General features: G+C 48.5%; 1 protein-coding gene across 2 annotated transcripts in view; it reads left to right on the forward strand.

Moving 5' to 3' along the window:
* The window catches only part of SH2D4B (SH2 domain containing 4B), a 61,414-nt gene that overhangs the window by 18,664 nt on the left and 20,267 nt on the right, over positions 1 to 22,483 (forward strand). Inside the window, exons 4-5 of one of the 2 annotated variants that reach the window (XM_032423754.1) lie at positions 12,715 to 12,931; positions 15,021 to 15,148. In XM_032423754.1, coding sequence (XP_032279645.1) covers positions 12,715 to 12,931; positions 15,021 to 15,148 — 345 coding nt within the window. The remainder of the gene's footprint in view (positions 1 to 12,714; positions 12,932 to 15,020; positions 15,149 to 22,483) is intronic. The other variant, XM_032423755.1, reaches the window with a different exon arrangement.

Raw genomic sequence — 22,483 nt, forward strand, 5'->3', positions numbered from 1 at the left:
TGAAATCTTGCCATTTGCAATGACATGGATGGAACTAGAGGGTATTATGCTAAGCGAAATAAGTCAATCAGAGAAAGACAAGTATCATATGATCTCACTGATACGAGGAATTTGAGAAACAAGACAGAGGATCATAGAGGAAGGGAGGGAAAAATGAAACAAGACGAAACCAGAGAGGGAGACAACCCATAAGAGACTCTTAATCTCAGGAAACAAACAAGGTTGCTGGAGGGGAGGGGGTGGGAGGGATGGGGTGGCTGGGTGATGGACACTGGGGAGGGTATGTGCTATGGTGAGCGCTGTGAATTGTGCAAGGCTGATGAATCACAGACCTGTACCCGTGAAACAAATAATACATTATATGTTAATTTAAAAAAACAAACAAAACCCCACAAAACAAAGCCAAAACAAACAAACAAACAAATCCATAGTGGTTGAAGGAAGCTAGCTACGTTCCATGCCATCGTCCAGTTTCTTCCCATCCTTGCTAATGCTTGGTATCTTTTGTCTTTTTGATAATAGACGTCCTAACAGGTGTGAAGTGATGTCTCTTTGTGGTTTTGATTTGCATTTCCCTAATAATTAATGATGTTGAGCACTTTTTCATGTACCTATTGACCATCTGTATATCCTTTTGAAAAAATATCTATTTGGGTCCTTTGCTCATTTTTTAAAATTGGGTTATTTCTTTTTGGCTATTGAGTTGTATGGATTCCTATATATTTTGGACATTAACCCCTTATTAGATACGTGGTTTACAAATATTTTTTCCTATTCCACAGGTTGCCTTTTCGTTTTGTTGATGTTTCCTTTACTGTGCGGAAGGTTTTTAATTTGACATAACCCCACCTGTTTATTTTTGTTTTTGGTGTCATATCCAAAAAACATCACCAAGACCAATGTCAGGGAGCTTTTTTCTTATGTTTTCTTCCAGGTGTTTTACAGTTTCAGGTCTTACAGTTAAATCTTTAATCCCTTTTGAGTTGATTTTTGTGTTTGCTAGGAGATAAGGGTACAATTTCATTCTTTTGTCTGTGAATATCCAGTTTTCCCAGCACCATTTCTTTGAAAAGACTATCTTGCCCCATTGTGTATTCTTGGCACCTTTGTTGAAAATTATTTGACTGTATATGCATAAGTTTATTTCTGAGCCCTATATTCTTTTCCATTCGTCTATGTGTTTTTATGTAAGCACCATACTGTTTTGGTTACTACAGCTTTGTAATATAATTTGAAGTCAGGAAGTTAGATGCTACTAGCTTTGTTCTCCTTGCTCAAGATTGCTTTAGGTATTCAGAATCTTTTGTGGTTCCATACAAATTTTAGGATTATTATTTTTTCTATTATCTGTGAAAAATGCCATTGGAAATTTAATAGGGATTGCATTGAATCTGTACATTGCTTTGAGTAGTATGTATATTTTAACAATATTAATTCTTCCTATCTATGAACACAGGATATCTTTCTGTTTATTTGTGTCTTCTTTAATTTCTTTCATCAATGTCTTATAGTTTTAGTGTCCCAGTCTTTCGTCTCCTTGGTTAAATTTATTTGTAAGTATTTTATTAAATTTTTTTTCCTTTCCAAGTTTTTATTTAAATTCCGGTTAGTGGGGTGCCTGGGTGGTACAGTTGGTTAAGCGTCCAACTCTTGGTTTTAGCTCAGGTCATGATCTCATGGTCCTGGGCTTGAGCCCCGTGTTTGTCTCCATGCTCAGCATGGAGTCTCTTGAGATTCTCTCTCTCCTCTCTCTGTCCCTCCCATTCATGCTCTCGTTCTCTCAAATAAACAAATAAAATCTTGAAAAAAATAAATTCCAGTTAGTTAACATACAGTGTAATATTAGTTTCAGTTGTAGAATTTAGTGATTCACCTCTTGCATATAACACCCAATGCTCATCACAAGTGCCCTCCTTAATACCCATTGCCTATTTCACCCATTCTGATGCGATTGTGAGTGGGATTGTCTTACTAATTTCTTTTTTGTATATATATTGTTACTGCATAGAAACAGAACTGATGTTTGTATGTTGATTTTGTATCCTGCAACTTTACCAAATTTATTGGTTCTAACAATTTTTGGGTGAAATATTTAGGGTTTTCTATATGTAAGGTCATGCCACCTGTAAACAGAGACAATTTTACTTCTTCCTTTCTGATTTGGATGCCTTTTACTATTTTTTTTAAAGATTTTATTTTTATTTATTTGACAGAGAGAGAGACAGCGAGAGAGGGAACACAAGCAGTGGGAGTGGGAGAGGGAGAAGCAGGCTTCCAGTGGAGCAGGGAGCCCGATGTGGGGCTCGATCCCAGGACCTTGGGATCATGACCTGAGACGAAGGCAGACGCTTAATGACTGAGCCACCCAGGCGCCCTGCCTTTTCCTATTTTTTTTTTTCTTGCCTAATTATTCTGGCTAAGACTTCCAGTATCATGGTGAAAGAAATGGTGACAGTGGGCATTCCTGTCTTGCTCCTGATCTTAGAGCTAAAGCTTTCAGCCTTACGCTGTTGTGTATGATGTTAGCTATGCCCTTGTCATATACAGCTTTTATTATGAGGTACATTCTTTCTATACCCGATTTGTTGAGAGCGTTTATCATGAAAAGATGCTGAATTTTGTCAAATGCTTCTTCTGCGTCTATTGAGATGATCATACGATTTTTATTCTTTTTGTTAATGTGGCATATCATAGCTACTGATTTGCGGGTGCTGAGCTAGCCTGGCATCCCAGGAATCAGTCACACGTGATCGTGGTGTATAGAGCATTTGGAAAGGCCCCATGGAGGAAATGGCATTTGGTCTGGGAAAAGTGGGGAAGTAAAGAAGCAAGGAAGGGCATCACAGCCGAGGGAGCAGCACTGAGCAAAAGCAAGGTCATCGGGTGCCTAGGATGTGTCTCCCCGTGGCTGCAGCCTGAGGTTCATAGTGAACAATGGTGAAAGTGGGAAAGGCAAGATGGATAAGAGCTAAAGAAGAATTCATTCATTTAAATTCAGAATGGAAGAGATAGGGGAAAAAAAAGGCAGGACAAAGCTTTATACTGAAAAAATAGTGAACAATTACAAAATGAGGTCACATGAGGCCACTCTAGTGTGGGAGAGGGAGCACTGGACTGGGAGTCCTGCCCTAGTTCTGCCACGGACTCGTGTGACCGAGAGCAAGTTCTTGCTCAGCTGCTTGGTTTCTTCCTGTGGAAAATGGGGGTAATCATGTTGAGTTGAGGCTTGTTGGGAGGGTATGGTAGGAGGAAGGAAGCGCCACCCAAGAGTGTTCCTCTTTTTGTAGCGACACGATGAGGCGGACCGTTAGGGGCCAGGCAGGTGTTTCGCTAGGGATGCAGCCTGGAGATCATCTGGCCCGAGTGCTGCCTGTCTGCTAATTAATGCGCCGTGTGGCAACGGAAAGTGGAAAAATCTCCAAAAGACAGTGAGAAAGTGATAATGCCAGCCTCACGACTTTGGTTCCTTATTTTATGCTTTCTTAAAGAATGATGTAGCTAAACTCTGGAGGCTGTCATTCAAAACCAGCAAAGCCATTCTGCCCTCAATTAATTTAATATGAAAGATTATAGTGGGCCATTAATCTACGGGGAGCAGCCGTTTTTGATAAAACACCTAAATTAAGTTCTCCGAGTTAGGAAAAAAAAGGGCATTGTTTCCTTTAGTATCACTCGAATACAGAATTCGTTATTCAGTTCAAATAGTAGAACAGGCTCTGGCCTCTCAGAAGCTCTGAAAATCCAGGCAGAAATTCATTTAATTAATTCTCAGCTGCAAACATGTAGGAGTGTGGAGTTAGGTGCTGTCTAGTTGCCCAGAGAGTTGGAGAAGAGCCTGCATGACTTGGTCAATGATACTATTTTCGAATACTGGAACTGTGTTCTCATGAACCCCTCCCCTCTTCCCTTGAACCATGTCATTCTGGGGTGGCGCCTTCCCCACAATCTATACTCTGCTTGTCTCACCCTTTGCCGTGTGCTCAGAGCCATGGGAGAAAAATGTGTGCTCAGGCTCAAGATGGAGTCCTGCTCAGGACAGAGTCCAGCTATGTTGGTTCTGTTCTCTTTGTTCATAGAAAAGAGAGTGCTCTGGAGTCTGGGTTTAACGTGGGTGATTCTACAATGCCGTGTGCTGGAGACAGGCAGACCCCGAAGGGGAGATGCCGGGTGGTCGGGAGATGGGGTGGGGCAGAGCTGGATGTGGGGCTGGAGGGAAAGCTGACACAAAGCAGGGCCTGTTCTATGCACTGATGGCCTGAGAAATGGTACAGTGTCTCTTTGGACAGAACCAGTACTGGCTGTTCCTCCAGCTCCGAGGGCCATGTAGGTTTGGTTTTACTACTCAGAATAATGCCCGCCGGAGTCCCCGTGTGCTCGATTCGTATCCTGCGTGGGCTTCTCTCTCCTCTTGAATTGCTCAAGAATCTCTGGAGGCTTTCTGTTGTCTCAGGAGTCCTTCCCGGGTTCACCCTGGTGCGGGGAGCACTCTGGTCTTAAGGAACCTCTCCCCTGGGTGTGCCCGGTGGCCACAGGGGGGTCACTGTTGGCAGCCATCAGGAATTGCTAGCGGGACTCGGTTCACGGTGATCTCAGAGGCATTGGAGTCGGGGAGGAGAGAGCCCTCCTTCCCTTGGGCTACATTTAGCTGTGGGGGAGCCTCACTTTCTTTCCCTGAGGCTCATCTCTCAGGGTCCATCCTCTTGGTGCCAAGCCCACCCGTTCCCCAGGTGATGGCTGCTTCAGTAGGTTGAGTCCTCAGGGGCCTGTGTGCATAGCCTTCAATATCTGGAATGCCTGTTGTCCTCCCCCCGGGGCCAGGAAGACTCCCCGTTTCACAAAATTTTCATTTTCCCCCTTTGCCCAATCAGAGCTCCTGACACTACTCAGCCTTACTCCTACACCAGTTCCCTGCCTCCACCCCTTTCTGCCTTAAGTGGGACGGGCCCTTTCTAGAGGGGCGTTCCAGTCCCCTTACCTCACAGTGACGACAGAGGTAACAACAATATATGATATTTAATGAACTTCTGCTCTGTGCCAGAGCTGTCCAGGACCCTTCTGTGTAATATCTCATTACCTCATTTACAGAGCAGCCCTCTGAAGTCAGATGATTTATCCCCTCATTTTACAGATGAGAGGATAAAGTGTAGATACGGTAACTCGAGTTGTCCAATGTCACATGGAGCAGAAAATGGAGCAGAAGTTAAACACACTGCCCACAGAAACAATTTAAATCTTTATGGCTGCTTTTTCATTATATACATACATATATATATATACATATACATATATATATAATGTATGTATACATATATGTATATATGAATCACTAATTTTCAGAGACATTATATATTATTCACCCAAGGCGTTACTACAAATTGGTATTGCTTTGAAGCATTGGGTTTCTCTGTGGATGTAACTGGATCATCTGAATTCTATAAAGTACTCTTTTCTATCTGGGCAGAGGTAGAAAGCGCCCAAGGAACCATGGGCAGGTTCTCTAGAGAGGGGTCTCATGACGAGCAGCAGCTAATGATCTTCCAGAACCTCACGTCCTCCTGGGATCCCATAGGCACCTCCACTTCAACACGTCCAAAACAAACCCCCACTTCCCCCCAGCCGGCTTTATCAGCTGGCTGTCAAAGGCAGAAGCTTGGCTGTCATTCTGGTCTGTCCTTTTGGCTCACTATCAATCCCCAAACTTACCAAGTGGTAAGGATTCTACTTCCTTACTATTCTTTGAATTTACACCCTCCCACCCCATTGTCCTGGTACCATCTGAACTTTGACCCCATGGCTCTACCTATATTTCTATTTTCCAAGCCTTCGTTCTTGTTCCTGTCGGATTCATTCCCAACACTGCAGCCAAACCAATCTTCGAGAGGTGGAAACAGCATCCTGCTCTCCTGCTAAAAACACGGCAGTGGCTTCCAGTCACCCTTTGGTAAAGCATTAAAATTAATTAGCCAGTATTTATTGGTCTCCTACATGGCCTTTTCTGTTTCTGCATCCTCACCTTTTGCCCAGTCTGTAAGAGAGCTGCCCTCCAGCCATGCTGACCCATTCCAGGAGGGAGGCCTGAGCTCCCTCTTGCCCCTCGGCCTCTGCCCCTGAGCCTGCTCTGCCCAGAAGACCCTCTCCTTGGCCTCCATTGGTTGACTCCCACGTGTCCACCAGGCATCAGTTTAGATGTCCTTCTCCAGCTCAGCTCCACGGTTTGCTGGCATGGTCCCCCTGCTAGATGGTGAGCTCTCTGAGAGCAAGGCCAATGTCTTGCTCATTGCTGTACCCATGTCTCCTAGTACCAGCTTGGCAGCCAGCTGTTATGCTGACCTTGTGAAAATTAGAAAAAGACACTGCACTACCATCTGCCAGAAAATTGTTACATGTGTTCAAATCTATGATGATCATGCAGGGACTGTGCCCTCTGGAGGTGTGCAATGCGCAGCTTTGGTCCTGTGCAGCACAGAGTGGGCACAGAGCGGGTACTAAGTACGCATGTGCTGAATAAATGCGCACACCCTGCCCGACTGTGTTAGAGTGTTAAGAACTCTGCCTCTTGCAGTGACTAGTCTGGCTTGACGTCTGGAGCTATGTAACTGCTTGCAGATTCTGCCAGGGGAGACCAACTTCTGTTGTTTCTCTTCAGTGTTGGAGAACTGAGTAGTGTTATCTTGAGCACAGGTAAGGACATGATTCCAGACCAGTCTGGCAGTTTGGTAGCCCTTGGATAAAGGATGGTACTGTCTCCAAGGGAGGGAAAACTAAGACCCAGAGAGATGAAAACTTGTCCCCGTCTAGACAGACTGTTAGGAGTAAAGCCAAGCAAATGCCCAGCTCTCTCCACACCCCTGAGCCTGAGGCAACTGAAGTTTCCTGGTCTGATATGGGAGAGGTTGGACTCCAAAACCTGTGGGACTCCTGGTTTCTTCTTGAGCAGGAGGGTTCCAGGCTGGGCAGTCCTGGAGAGTGGTGTCTCAGTTCTGGGGAGGTGGCCCCAGGCCAGGCAGGTGTGGGTGCATCCCTGAGATAGGGGGTCAGAGCTGGAAGGGACCTACCCCCTTATCTGCATGGGAGAGAATTGAGGGCTGAGGTGGGGACACAGTTGGGTACACATCTAGCTGATGACGACACTTAGCTATGCTCTGGCGGCTTCTTCTTCTTCTTCTTCTTTTCAAGATTTATTTACTTATTTGAGAGAGAGAGTGAGCATGAGCAGGGGAAGGGGCAGAGGGAAAGAATCTCAAGCAGACTCCCTGCCAAGTACAGAACTCCACATGGGACTTAATGCGGGGCTTGACCCAGGGCTCGATGCCACGACCCTGAGATCATGACCTGAGCTGAAATCAAGAGTCGGACGCCTAACTGACTGGGCCACCCAGGTGCCCCTATGCTCTGGCTTCTTCATTCTCAGCCCAGTGCTCACCAACCAGAATGTTACAGAATGTCCATTTAAAAAAATTGTGGTAAGATGCACAACTTAAAATTTACCACTTTACCCACTTTTAAGTGTACAGCTCAGTCGCATCGAGTACGTTCCAGAACTTTTTCATCTTTCCAAACTGAAACTCTGCCTCCATTGAACAGTAAGTCCCTGATCCACCCTGTCCCCAGCTACTTGGAACCACCATTCTACTTTTCGCTGTGTAATTAACTATTGTAAGTACAGTACGTGGAGTATCAGTGGAATCATATGATGTCCTTTGTGTCTGGCTTATTCACTTAGCAAACTGTCTTAAAGATTCATCTGTGTTGTAGCAGGGATCAGAATCCCCTTCCTTTTTTTTTTTTTTTTTAAATATTTTATTTATTTGATAGAAAGCGTGAGCAAGAGCACAAGCAGGGGGAGCAGCAGAGGGAGAGGAAGAAGCAGGCTCCCCACTGAGCAGGGAGCCCGATGTGGGACTTGATCCCAGGACCCTGAGATCATGACCTGAACTGAAGGCAGATGCTTAACCAACTGAGCCACCCAGGCGCCCCAGAATCCCCTTCTTTTAGGGCTGGGTAATATTCCACTGTGTGTGTATACCCTATTGCATTTTCCTATTTGTCCTTTGATGGACATTTGAGTTGTTTCCACCTTTTCGCTATTGTGAATCACGCTTCTATGAATATCGCTGTACAAAAATGTGTCCGAAGCCCTTCTTTTGGTTCTTTTGGATATATCTCCAGGAGAGGAGCTGCTGGCCCACATGGTAATCGTATGTTTAATTTTTCTGGAACTGCTATCCCATTTTCCACAGCAGCTGCACCATGCTCCATGCCCACCAACAATGCACAAGGGTTCCACTTTCTCCGTACCTTTGCCGACACTTGTTTTCTATTTTTTCTAATTAAACAAGTTAAAAAAAATAGCTACCCTCATGAGTGTGAAGTGGTGTCTTATTGTGCTTGGTCCATTGTTGGATCTCTCAAGTCAGCCTTGCTTCTGAAGTCTTTGGTGTGTTCCCGCGGTCCCAGTTGTCTTTATGGTGTTACTGGGAGATGAGCCTCAATCTCCCACAAGCAGGAGAGAGGAGACTCTGGATTCTGCCTCAGAAGTGGGGGTGGCTGTGCTCACCCTTTGTTCTTGCACAGTGCAGGCCCTCTCAGTGTCTGCTGGACAGGCCCGCGGGGCATCATCTCGGGCCAGAGTGTGGCGGGGGGAGGGAGCAGGTGACTCGGTGTGGATCCTCACCTCCGCCAGGGGATCCACTGGGCCACGCGGAGAGTCTGACTCTTGCTGGCTCAGGGCAAAAGATGCTTGTGGCTGCTCCTAATGTGGCTCCTCCTCTGAGTTTTGGTTATTTTCACTGGGTGAGAAGGAAGAAACCCCGTGAGTTTTGGCTGAGGGTTTTCGCGGCAGATTCACGGGATACAGTCTGAATCCATTCCTGATTCTGAGAAGGAACTAAAGCAATCTTTTAAGAGTTCAACTTGCAATTTAGGGTAAGCTGCTTGACCCAGAGCAGATTCCCTGTGATCCACCAGCAAGGGTGTCTCTTCCTGGACCGGCCATGAACTCTGGTTTGGACTTGGCAATACCAGGGCTAATGGAAAGGAAAATTTTAGGGGCACCTGGGCGGCTCAGATGGTTAAGTGTCTGCCTTCTTCTCAGGTTATGATCCCAGCCTCCTGGGATCGAGCCCCACATTGGGCTCCTGGCTCAGTGGGGAGTCTGCTTCTCCCTCTGCCTCTGCCTCTCCCCCTGCTCATGCTCTCTCTCTCTCTGTATCTCTCTGTCTCAAATAAATAAATAAAATCCTAAGAAAAAATTGTTAAAAAAAAAAAGGAAAAATTTTAACACTTAACCATGGTGCTTAATATGTCCCTGACATGGTTTTAAGTGGACATTATTAGCTCTCTCAAGCCTCACGACCGCTTTATGAGGTAGGGACTATGGTTGTGTCCATTTTACATAGGAGGAAACGCAGGCCCAGCGTAATGAAGCAGCTTGTCCAGTGTCACGTAGCTGGACCGTGGAGCTGGGATCTGAATCTAGGCCGCCTGGCTCCAGACCCAGGCTATGGGGCATTTGAAGAAAGGATCAACGTCAGGGGCCTGATCGAATAAGACACTGCCTTTCCAGAATACTTCATATGTTTTTATGTTCCATTTACCCTCCATGACCACTCTGTGAGGCAGACATTTGTGTCATTCTCATTTTGCCAGAGGTGGAAACTGAGGCCTAGAGGCTGAACGTTCAAGGACTTTCCTAGGGAAGCCAGATGGCGTGTGGCAGGCACGTGCAGGAAAGGGACCCGGTGTGCGCTGTTGGTGGGAATGTAAGTTGGTGCAGCCACTGTGGAAAACAGTATGAAGCTTCCTCAAAAAATTAAAAATAGAACTACCCTATGATCCAGCAGCCCCACTTCTGAGTATCTAGCCGAAGAAAATGAAAGCAGGCTCCTGGGGAGATAACCTGCACCCCCACGGGCATTGCGGCGTCATTCACAGCGGCCGAGATATGGAAACCACCTCAGGGTCTGCATGGGATAAGTGGATAAGGAGCATGTGCGTGTGTGGCTGGGCAGCAGGTAGGCTTGGCCAAGGCCACGGCAGAGCCCCCGCTTGCTTCCTGCTCTCAGCCTCGGCCGCTCGCTCACCCCCGGGAGCCGTCGGTGCTTGGCCCTTCTGGCTGCCCTGGCTGCCCGCTTGTCACAGTGGGTCTGGGTGGCTGAGCACAGCCGCACAGGGGAGAGTTCGCCGAGCGTGGGGAGCACGGTGGAGCCAGACCGCAGAGTGGGGAGGAGCTCAGAAGCCATCGGACTGGAGGAAAAAGTGGGGCAGGCAGGACGCTTCTTAAGGGCTGGGAGAGAGGGGGGCTGTCCTTTATCCTGTGTGCATTGGGAGCCCCTGAAGGCGTTTGAGGAAGAGAATGGCCGGGTTAAAGCTGGCCTTTAGGAGGCTGGGCTTGGTCTCTGTGTGTCGGATGGCTCAGGACCTCACCTGGCTGAGTTCCAACAGCCTGTCTTCCTAGTTTGCCTATGACTTCCTTCTGCTACCTGTCATTGAGTGTCACTGTCTCCCAGGGGCTATAAGCTCTCAAAGGTCGCTGGCTTTTGTAGGTCACCAGCTTGCATGTTTAGTTTGCTGGTAGTAGCTGCAGAGCTCACGCCCGGGCATCCTGGCCTTATCTGACCCTCCCATGGCAATGCGGGGCAGGCATTATGGTCTTCTTAGTGTCTGGAACGTACCGACGAACCAGCTGGGCACCAAACCTAGATTTCTCCCTGGGATGGCTTCTTCTCTCTGGAAAACTCCTACTGACCTTTCCAGATGCTTCCTCTCCTGGGATCACTGTTGGCTCCCTCACAGAATATGAGAGCTGCTGCCCCTAAACCCTGACAGTACTTTATCTGTCCCAGATTTCATTGTTTTTTGTTAGAGATATTTGTCTTATTTTCCCAGGTAGGCTCTGAGTGCCTTGAGGGAAGGGTCTGGTCTTTGTTATGTCTGCACCCAGCTCAGAGTTAAATACTCGATTGGGCACAGTCATCCAAGAATAGGCATTGTCTGTTCACTGACACCTGTGTATGTAGGCACTGGGATATGGCCGTGAACAAAGCAGAGCAAGTCCCCCACCTGCCCTTGGGGGGCTCAGCCTACTGGATCCTCTGCGTATGACCTCCACTTCCATAAATCTTTCTGAGGGACAGACTTTATGCTGCCTTCCTCAGATCTGGGGAAATGTTCTATTATAAGAAAAGGTCTTTGATAACTTGAGAGGTAGAAGTGCTCTCTTTCAGGACAAGGGCTGTTTACCTTGTATCCTCCTAAACACTGACAGAACACAGTTCTCTGATGTTGGTCGGTTGTAGGTGTTTGTGACACACGTGTGGAATGGAGCTGGAGCAGGAACAGACTCTGGATAAGAGTTGACTCCGGGGGGGGCAGGGGACCTGCCCGGGCCCATGCAGTCACCAGTCACGCACAGTTAGAACATGTCCAGTTCCAAGAGTTCTCTACAAAAAGAATTAGATTTTAGAGGCAGATAGGAGCCTGACGAGATGCCATCAGACTGCAAAAGAATTGGTTTTAATTCGAGACCTTGCCTCCAACAGGTTGTGTTCCCTCTCTTGGCATTTCCCCAGTTCCAGGACTCCCTTTTGAGTTTTAGAAGCAGCAACACACAGATGTCTTTCCGAGGCCACTTGGCCGAGACCAGGCCCTGCCTCGGGAAACACAGAAAGCTGGAAGGCTGGAGAGAGGGGCATCTGGAGTTTGTGGTCTGTGAGTGACAGAGCTCCCAGAGGATCCTCTCTCTCCAACACACTCACCCAGGGTCAAGGCCACCGCAAACCAGAGAAAGGGCACCAGAACCAGGACACCAGGGTTTCCAACAACTCAGCCTGTGGTAGCCGGAAGGATGGCTCCAGGCTTGGCTTGGCCATTGCTCCAGCTGGTCAAGTTACTGTCCTTCCTCGGGCCTCAGATTCCACATAAGCAGCATGAGGAGGTTGGATGGAGGGTCTTAAATGCTCTTTTGGCTTTTTGTAAGAAGGAGCAGGGGCTCTGGTGTCAGGCACACCTGGTTTTCAAAGGAAGGGAGCTTGAGAGGTAGGGTGCAGGTGGTAGGAATGGCTGCATGGGTTTTAGAGCCAGCCACACTCGGGTTCCCACGCTGGCTCTGCCCCTTGTTAGCTCTTTATTTGGGGACAAGTTATGTAACCTTCTGGAGGCTGAGTTTCTGATGTAGAAAGAGTGATGGGCCCTCCACCCTGGGTGGTTGGGGGAATCATCTGTAATGAGATATTGTAGGGAAAGCATGGAACAAGGGCGTGGCACAGAGAAAGCCTACAGTCACTGTTGGGGATGGCAGTGGTATTTGGAGATGCTGACCACCTGGACAGGTGCCCTTGAGGCTGGCCGGTGGGCACATGGTTTGAGAAGCTGCTCTAAGCAGGGTACTCCCAGAAAGAAATACATATAGAGATGTATGTTTCCATCCAAAGGTTGCTTGCGCGTTCTGGACCAGGGCTGCAGGAACAGGCAGATGACCCTCAGCTGTCATGAGTGTCTCTACCTCCACGGTGACAGGCAAGCCCAGAGCTGCTGGCCAGAGCTGGGCTGGCCCTGCCATTCCTGGGCTCTGAACCTCCATGTAGCCCATGTAGGTGAATCCAGGTGAATCATGAGACTCTGGGTGAGTCCCGGGTCTCCGGGCCCAGTCCTGGCTTGCTGGGTGTATGGCCTGGGCTGTGGGTCTGGGTGAACACGCTCTCCACCCCTTTCCAGTGCGCAGGTCCAAGGCTGCAGACGAGGAGAGGAGCTGCCGAGCTCAGCGCGCCAGGGACGAGTACCGGCGCCACTCCCTCCGCGCCATCCAGAAGGGCACGGTCGCCGGCCTCAGCTCCATGTTCCGAGAGCTTGGCCAGAGCCACGAGCAGGAGGCCAGACTCTACCACCACCTCCCAGGCCCCGGGCCTCCGCCACCCCTTGCCATACCTGTCAGGTGGGTCTGGGGGACTCTGCAAATGCAGCGTGGCTGGGGGATCCAGTCCCTGCTCTGCTCCAACAGCTATGAAATTTGGAGCTAGTCATTTCCCCGCTGTGGGCCTCAGTGTTCAAGTCTGTGTAATGGGGCCAGAGCAGGGCAGTGAGGAGTCTGGTTGGAGATTTCTAATAGCCCCAGAGTTCTGGGAGTCTTAACATTTTGGGGTCTAGGATTCTGTTGAGAATCTAAAGAAAGCTGTTGTACCCTCTTCCCTCCAAGATGTGCATATGAAAATACCCAAAAATGTTTGCATATAATTTCAAGCTCTTAAACGTCCACAGACCCCAAGAACTTGTAATATAAGACCTCAGATGGGTTAAATATGGCCCAGCTGCTTGGAAACCAGGGCTGGCTGCTTTTTCTAACCATAGGTAGTGCTGGTGCATCCCTGGTTCTGGTAACAGGTTTGCAGATGAGCGTGGTTGAGTCCTGAGGGTCCTCACACACACTGGTGTCTCTGGAGTGGCTTGGCAAGGGCACTTAGGTGACTGCCCATCATTGCCAGAACCCAAGGTCAAGAGGTTGCCTGGAGCCTCTCCGCTTTCTGCCTGTGCCCACCTTAGGCCAGCCCCGAGGTTGGTGCCCCACACCTCCATCCTTCTGAGCAACTACTGCCCCATGAGGGTGCATGGTGATGCCTGCTGGGTCCCCGAACCCTGGTTAATCTGCAGAAGAGTCCATTCTGAGTTTTACTTTAATTGGGATTTAGGATTATTCATAACTCCCTTCTCCCTCTCCCTGCGGGCTAGAGAGGGCTGACCATACCTGCATTTCTTCCTTCCTTTCTTCTCCCCCTCCCTCCCTCTTTCCCTCCCTCCCTCCCTTCCTTCCTTGTCATTTATATGATTCACAAACCATGAAGTTTAAAAAGAAATATGGAAAATGGTTGCCTTCCATTCTTACCTCCACCTACTTGGTTCTCCCTGGCCCTGCAGGGGAGCACTGTCCTCAGTGTTTTTATGCACCACCCCCCTAGTCCCTTTGTGTAGTTGATGACATGAAAAGTCGTAGCCCTGTCTTGTGTTTTTGTTTTTTTTTTTTCAGAAAAGGTTGCATATTACACACATGGCTCTGCATCTTGACTTTTATTTCCATTTAACTGTATTTTGGAGGTCTTTTCATGTCAATTCTTAGCTAGTCATTTATTTTTATTTAGTTGTGTTTTTTTTTTTTTTTTTTTGACAGAGAGAGACACAGTGAGAGAGGGAACACAAGCAGGGGGAGTGGGAGAGGGATAAGCGGGCTTCCCGCAGAGCAGGAAGCCCGATGTGGGGCTCAATCCCAGGACCCTGAGATCATGACCTGAGCTGAAGGCAGACGCTTAACGACTGAGTCACCCAGGCACCCTATTTAGTTTTAGTCTTTTTTTTTTAAGATTTTCTTTTTAAGTAATCTCTACACCCGATGTGGGACTCGAACTCACTTCCCCGAGATCAAGCGTCCCATGCTCCACTGACTGAGCCAGCCAGGCACCCTGGTTTAGTTTCCTTTTTTTATAACTGCATCGTGTTCATTCCGCAGATGTGCTAGAAATTATTTATCAAAAACTCTGTTAATGGACATTGGAGTTGTTTGAAATCCTTGGTTATGACCAACAGTGCCCTTAATGAATAATGCTGTAGACGTTCATTTTATACACGGTCTGCCCCAGGAGGGAGGCTGATGGCTGGCCTCTCCAGGTGCGTGGGTCTACACGAGGGTCTTCCTTCATGGATGCTGTTGTTCGTGCTCTGCAGTTCTAGAGGGGAAAAAAATGCCTTTTCTCTCCCTCAAACATCCCCTCCTGTCCTCTTTTCCATTCCCACCTGTGTGGCTTTTTTGGAAGCAAGGGATAACAGTGCTCTTTTGGGAAAAATAATACTAGTTGGTGCATTATTATCTGCAAAGTGCCTTCATGCACCTGGACTCATTTAATTCTCTCCACAGGCATGAGCGTGGGCACCGTGCTGATTCATTCTCACAGTGGCCTTCCCTCCCCTCCCCTCCCCTCTCCCCTCCTTCCCCTCCCCTCCCTCCCCGACTCTCCACACTTCATCTCTCTTCTCAGCAGGACCTGGGAGCGCCCACTGAGACCTGTCTCCAGAGAAGTCATAGTCCGCTGGTTTAAGGAGGAGCAGCTGCCTCGCAGAGCTGGCTTTGAGAGGAACACCGAGTCCATCGCCCCCTGGTTCCATGGTAGGATGGCTTTCCGGGCCCCTGGGGCAGACAGTTTCCACCTGTCTGCCTCTCTCCGGGGTTGGGAGGAGGTCCTGAGGGACTGCTGTCATCAGGGGCAGTGGAGGACTTTGGACTTGGCTACTTTTGCGCCGCCCCCACAGAGACTGGCCAGTCTCCCAGCATTAAGGATCGGCTCTCCTGGGTCACCTGGGGGACAGTGGCGTGGAGACAGGTCCCATGGCTGCCCTCTGTTTGCTCATTGAATGTGCTGAGCTCCAGGCAGAGTTTGATTTCCCCAGGGCATGAGCTGAAATGCTGAGTGGCGTTCATCAAGGCCTTAGGGACCAAGGCAAACATCTCCGAGCAGGAGTCCAGGAGACTGGAGGCGCCAGGGATTCTGCATGTGCATTCGTTCCCCTCTGTCTGCTGGGGAAGGATGACCACGATCTTGCCCATTGCCCCCACTCACAGCCTCCTTGGCCATCCAGAGGCGTCTTCTCTATACTCACAAGACAGGGAGCTCTCCTTGCACTTGGTGGACAGGGCCTGCACCTTGTGGTCTGAGCCTGCATCCAGGCCCTGGTCATAGACCGGCACGCAGCAGCTCTGAACAAATACCTGTTGATTAGATGACAGAATGGCTGAATGAAGAGGGCAGAGTCACCCAAGCAGAAGGCTCCCTGGAAGTGTCTAACTCCTCATTTTTCAGATAAGGAAACAGGTCCAGAGTGGGGAGAAAGTTTTCATCATATCACCGATAGCCTTATAAAGTCAAGTTCAAGAATATGTCTCAAGCTCATGATCCCAGTCCAGTGATCTGAACCTGGAGAGGCCTCAAACCGGGAAACTGGATTGTAATTTCAGCAGAGACTTGCTACAGTGAACTAGGAGTCGTTACTGGCCATCAACCTCTTCTGTATCAGTTAGCTATTGTGATGTAACAAATCACCCCAAAACTCAGGAGCTGAAAACAAATAAGCATTTATTGTTTATTCATAAATTTCCGAATCGACTAGGCAGTTCTTCTGGGATGGGCCAGGCTCAGATGATCTGAGCTGAGCTTGCTCATGTGTCCCCAGATAGCGGGCTGGTCTGCTGGGTGCTGACTTATCCAGGACAGACTTGCCCGAGACATCTCTTCTCTGCTCCGTATGGTTTCTTATTCTCCAGCAGCCTGGCCAGACTGCCAGGTTTCTCTGGATAAGTTGCATGCTGGCCTTGCTCCCGGAGTCTTCCCTCCCTTATCAGCCCTGAGCCCAGGTTTGTCTGAGGACTCCCCTGGTCAGAATGGGTCTCTTCGGCTGCAGTTAGCATCCATCAGACCCTGACCTGCCTTTGCTTCACTTCTGCCTGCCTCCGGGGAGCTTGGCCAGCCTCCACCTTGGCCTGTGTCTCCCCTTGCAATGTGAACTACACACCTGCTTCCTGAGCAGCCTCCACGTGTTCTCAGTTCCATCCGGATGGAGAGCATGACCCTCAGTGCCATGATGGGCATGAGAGACTGTGTGTTCTTAAGGGCTAATGGGGAGGCCCTCACAGGCAAGCTGTGGGCGTGGCTCCAGCCCTAGGAAAGGCAGCTGGAGTGAAATCCTGCAGGGGCGAGCAAGGCCATGTGCACCTTCATCCCATCTTCAGGAGCCCAAAGAGTTTATGAACTACTGAGTGTAGGTGGTAGCCATACTACCTACATGGCTGAAATGTAGCATTTTTCAGGGACTGTCCAAGGTCATAAAGGGCACAGAGGCACCACCCAGTTCATGCAGGAATGTCTTCACTGGTCTGCCTGTTTCACTCTGGCCCCTCTACAATTAACCCTTCACGCAGCATCCTGCGAATATTTTAAATATAAATCAGATCCTGTCACTCCCTTGCTTAATACCTTTATATTTGCAATGAATTTCAAACACCATGCTGGGGCCTGCAGGGCCCCCAATGATGGGTCCTGCTTCCTGCTCCAGCCTCATACCACAATTCTCCCTTTGTCCACCTTGCTTCCACAACTCTGGCTTTTTCCCTCTTCCTCAAACAAGCCATTTTCTTTTCTACCCCAGGCCCTTTGCACTTGCTTTTAATCTGCTTGGTATTGCTCTTTTCCTAGCTTTTTGCATGGACAATGCATTCTTATTTCTCATCTCAAATATCCCCTTCTCAGAGAGGCCTTTCCTGAATCCTTACCTAAAGAAGCCTTTGCCAGTTTCTCTCAACTCACTATGCTCATCTCTTTAAGAGTGCTCACCCAATTGATATTTATCTTGTTATTTGCTTTTTTCTGTTCTCCTACCTGAACGTAAGCCTGTGAAACTAAGGACCTTGTTCATTTTCTCTGAATGCCTAAAGAATGGGTGAAGGTGGGAATCAAGTGCCAGATCAGATCCAGTCTTCCCAGTCCCAGAGAATAGCCATTGCTTCTCCACACTGGGCCCTGGTAGGTCTGGTAGGTGTGTGGGTCTCCTGAGGGCCTGATGAGTGAGGTTAAGCGGGAGCTGTCCACTTGTAGCCTGCCCCCTTCTCCAGGTATCTGTATCTGTAGGATATGTAGGATGGAGAGGCTCCTTATGGCCCAGAAAGAAAAAAGTCAACATTCACAGGTGACTGAGGCACACATCCCCCAAGCTGGTCCCAGGGGATTCCCTGCTTCTCACTTCGGTCCCAGTTATGTAGCCCTGAGAATTGCTGCTTTCCTTTTCATTCATCCATTAGAAGCACAGAAGGACATCAGGAGCATCTTAGGCGCCTGCGTAGTGCAACTCCGAAGTTCTGTGGAGGAGGGGGTGGGGCGGGGGCCCCGGGGGATCCGCAGTGCTTGCCGCAGCCGGTGGAGAAGGCACGACAGAGGTGCTCCAATTCATCTCTAGCTTTATTTTCTATCCTGATGAAAAAAATGTAATTTTTATATTGTCACAGAACAAACAGAACCATGATTTAAGTCTCATAATTTATGTAACTGATTTCATGTTCTCTTGACAGTTCTATCATAAAGCATGCGGGAAAGTTGCTAATACACAGACTGGAGCTATTTAGTGACAAAGTTTTTATTGATCTGTGACAGAATGAAAAGAAAAAGGCTCATGGATGGAGGGTGGCCCACCGTCTTTGCTTGGAAAGGACTGTGTCGTATTCTAAGATGATCTCCTTTCCTCTATTGTAGTGTGAAAATGTTCTATCTTTTATGAATTGGTGGTGATAGTAAGTGGTAGTTATTTTTATATATTACCTTTGCTCAGAAAAGCAAAAAGCCATGTTGGTTTCTAAACTCTTGAGAATAACTTTGCTTCATACCTAAAATCCCAAAGTCTGGAACTATTGGTATGGTCCAACCTCTTCCCCAGTGGAGGCATTCCCTGACAGCATCCCTGAGTGCACACACCCCCCCCCTCCCCCCGCCATGTCCTTCCAGAGAGTGAGCTACTGTCCATACTGCCCACAGGCAGCCTGCACCCGTTTAACTGTGAGGGAGTCTTTGCCAAGGTTGGCTGGGGGCTCTGCTCTCAACTGCTCTTGGTTGGACATCTCAGCGGGGGTGGCTCTGCTCCCCGAATCTCCCACGCTCCCCCTGGGACCAGCAGGCTAGCCCAGGCATGCTCTTCCCAGCGACCAGAGAGCAAGTGGCATTCTAGGCTTGTGAATCTAGTCTTTGAAGCAGGACACTGTCAACTTTCACCTCATAACATTGGCTGCAGTATGTCACAGAGTTCAGGGTGGGAAAGTATATCCTGGTCCTTTCCTGTGAGGAACTGCGAAGCTGTGTGTCGAAGGGTGTGAAGATAAGGAAGGAGAGAGAATTTGAGCCAGTAATGTAAACTATTACAACCCCAAAATAAATCTTTTCTTTCCTGGGTAAAACATTCCTTATTATTTTAGCTGGATTTTAAATATTTTTTCAAGAAAATATTTTATTTATTTATTTTAGAGAGAGAGAGAGAGCACACGAGAGAGGGGAGGGGCAGAGGGAGAGGGAGAGAATCTCAAGCAGACTCCACATGGAGAATGGAGCCCGATGTGGGGCTTGATCTCATGACCCTGAGATCATGACCTGAGCTGACATCAAGAGTTGGCTGTTTAACTGACTGAGCCACCCAGGCGCCCCAATTTAGCTGGGTTTTAGATGGAGATTAAAAATGACCACTGTGACTCCTGGTTCCTTCTCTACCCTCAAACACATTTGGTTGCATTGTATGCTCCCAAGAGTAATGTGGACGAGGAGTCTGAAGATTTGGGGCCCACTCTAGAACCTAGCAGCTCTGTGACCTTGGGCGTGTCCTTTAAATCCCCATCTATGAAATTGAGATTTTAACATTGGTTTCACAGGACTTATGAAGATCAAGCCAACAAATGTGCTTTGTCCACCATAATGAGCCATGTTGGTGTGAGTGCTGATGTCTGTCGGAGTCTGAGGTGGGCCACAAGAGAAGCCACCCACTTTGGGAAACAGAGTTCAGAGGTGGGGGGGGAGGGGAAGGAGAACTGGCTTCCTGCTGGGACCAAGGAGTTCTCAATAGTCTCCTCTGTTAAAAAGAAAGTGGTAAAGTTATTCCTCCTTTCTCCTTTGTTCATTGTCATGTTCCGGGGGTTATAAGAGAGACTTCTAGTTCTACAAAAATACTCCCAAGAAAAGCTCGTGCATATGAGCTTGGCTTTGGGGGAAAAATCTATTTTTGGACTTCAACATGTATCTAAAATTATTAAGAACATCCTCTGTCTGAACATTGGCTCAGTTGGACCCCATTTCTCTTTCTGTGCTTAACTTATAGAAAAATAGTCACAGTGTGATCCATGGTTTATTGTCTTGGCAACAACCCACTCGCTGTCTTGCCACTTACCCTTAGGGCTTGGTGGGGGATGGTGCTAGGCAGTGGCTGATGTAGTTGGTATTGGTAAACTATTCCCACAGGACCCTGTTCAGGTCCTGGGAGTGGATCTTGAGCACGGCCTCACCTGCATTCAGGTGGGGTGTTATTGTCCTGCCTTTTCAGACAAGCACAAAGTGGGGACTTCCCCAGGGAGGAGGTACTCCCTCCCCCACGTAGACAGTGCAGTCTGCAGGGAGCCCAGCAGTGGGGGGTGGCTTTCCATGCAAAGCTTGAGCTCCCAAGTGGAATGGGCACTGCTTCCTACCTTTCCACACTGTGACTTCAGAGCGTAGTTAGAGGACAGGAACGTTGAAGGTCCTAGAGCTGTGAGGTTCTAGAATGGGCCCAAGCCTTCAGACTCCTTGTTCACCTTGCCCTTGATCACAATGCATCTCAATGGGTTTGAGGGAAGGGAAGGAAATAGAGGTCATTGTGGTCATTTTCAGTGACTACCCAGGGGGATGTTTGTTTTGGAAAAGTCTTGGCGTGGGATGGATGGGAGAATAGAGCCACCATTTCTCAATCTCTGGAGTTCTGTCTTGAGAAAAGAAGATTATTCTAAGAGGATAGGACCAGAGCTGGGGGCTAGGACTTACGAAGAGAGTCCTAGCATTGGGATTCGAGTTGGATCCCAAGAGAGAGTCAAGCTCCTCTCTTGAAGAAAGAGCTTTCTGGTGGTTACAGCTTACTATTAGGCAGTCTGGATGGCTGGTGGACTCATCGGATGGGGAGATGGGGGCCTTTAAGCATTCTGTCCTTAGCGCCCAGGGTGCAGTGTGATTCTGAGTGCATGTTCTGCTGGCATCACTCCAGGACCAGGGGCTCTGCTCCTGCTGAGCCTCTAGAGTTTTCTCTGGTGCACAGGTGCATTGGAAACTATGGCCAGGGCACGGGGCCACTAGGGGGCGCCTGGGAGTCTGCGGGCTGAGAATGAAGGGTGACTGTTGGCTTCTTCACCTTGCTCATTTCTCTATTGCTGGTGGTGTTTCTGGTGTAGGAGCTGAGGTACAGGCAGTGGGGACCTCCTCTGGATGGCTCTTCTGGGAGTCCTGCAGGCGAAAGACAGACTTACCAGGCCGTCCTGTCCGGAGGCAGCTCCTTGTGAAGTGGGAAAGATTGTGCTTGGAAGGCAGAGGCTGAGTGGGAATGGAGTCTAGACTCAGCTCCTCCAACTGCGTGCATTGGGAGGTCTCCTCTTCTCTGAGCTGCCCAGAGCAGGGAGGACTTAGATTGGCCGACCGTAGGTGACCCTCCTAGCATGATGTGGCTGTGCAGTCTTGCGTGTTTGTGTGGTGGTGTAGATGTATGGGGTGGCTTGATGGGTATCATCTCACGGGAACTCTCAACTGCTCTTGACCCAGTCATGGTTCGCTCTTTACTGGTGACCATACTGAGGCCCAGAGAGCTTGAGAAACCAACCCCTGTTGGCTTCTGGATCCTGGTCTTTCCTACTCCATTTTGGAGGTTCCTTGAATATACTGCTACCAAGGGAAAGAGATTGGGGCCCAAAAGTCTTCCCTCTGGATTCACTGTCCCTTACTGTATATTCATTTGAAGCTCTTTTTTTTTTTAAGATTTTATTTATTTATTTGAGAGAGAGAGAGTTAATGAGAGGGAGAGGGAGAGAGAATCTGAAGCAGACTCCGCACTGAGCACAGCCTGACGTGGGGCTCAATCCCACAACCATGAGATCATGACCTGAGTTGAAACCAGAAGTTGGACGCTAACCGACTGAGCCACCCAGGCGCCCTTCATCTGAACCTCTTTTAGATGCAGCCTGAGCTCTTTATTTTAAATCTTACCCCTGCTCATTCTGTGACCTTGTGGAGTGGAGCTGCCACTGGTCTCCTGGCCCAGCTAGAGGGAAAATCTGGGAATGCCCTGTTTGGCCTCTGACATTATTCTCAGAAGCTAGCATTTCTGGGGCTGAGATGGAAAGAATGAGCCAGCTCGGGCCCTGTCCTTGGTGTCCAAGATCAGTGGGAGGAGAGGGAACCATGGTGAGGCTTTGGAAGCTGTCGCGAAGTGGCAGCCAGTACAAGGGGCCCGGGCAACTATGACCCATGGACGAAGTCCATGTTAAGCAAGGACTGACTGCAGAGAAAGTAGTCATACCCACTTTGTAGTGGTGTTATGAGGATTAAGTGTATGATATTTATAAAGTGTTTAGAACATTCCTGACGTAAAATAAATGCTTCCATTTATTATATGGAATAAATAAACATGGTAGCCTTTGGAGATGCATATGAGGATTTGAATATGTAAATGGTGGCCTCTGACCCTGAGGCCAGGTCACTGCTGTCACTTGGAAGTAAAGAAAAAGATGACATCAAATGATTGCATAAAAGAAAGATGATACTTATTTAGCCTCCACCCTCCCCCCAAAAAACACAAGTCTGAATTTTCTTACATCATGACTCTGATCCCCATCTTGAAATGTGTTTTGAAAGCTGTGAGGGTAACACACGGGTCGTTTGGAAGGATAGTTGGCATGTGGCAGATC

Source organism: Phoca vitulina, unplaced genomic scaffold (assembly GCF_004348235.1).
Source record: "Phoca vitulina isolate PV1807 unplaced genomic scaffold, GSC_HSeal_1.0 scaffold29, whole genome shotgun sequence".
In the NCBI taxonomy this organism is placed as follows: Eukaryota; Metazoa; Chordata; class Mammalia; order Carnivora; family Phocidae; genus Phoca; species Phoca vitulina.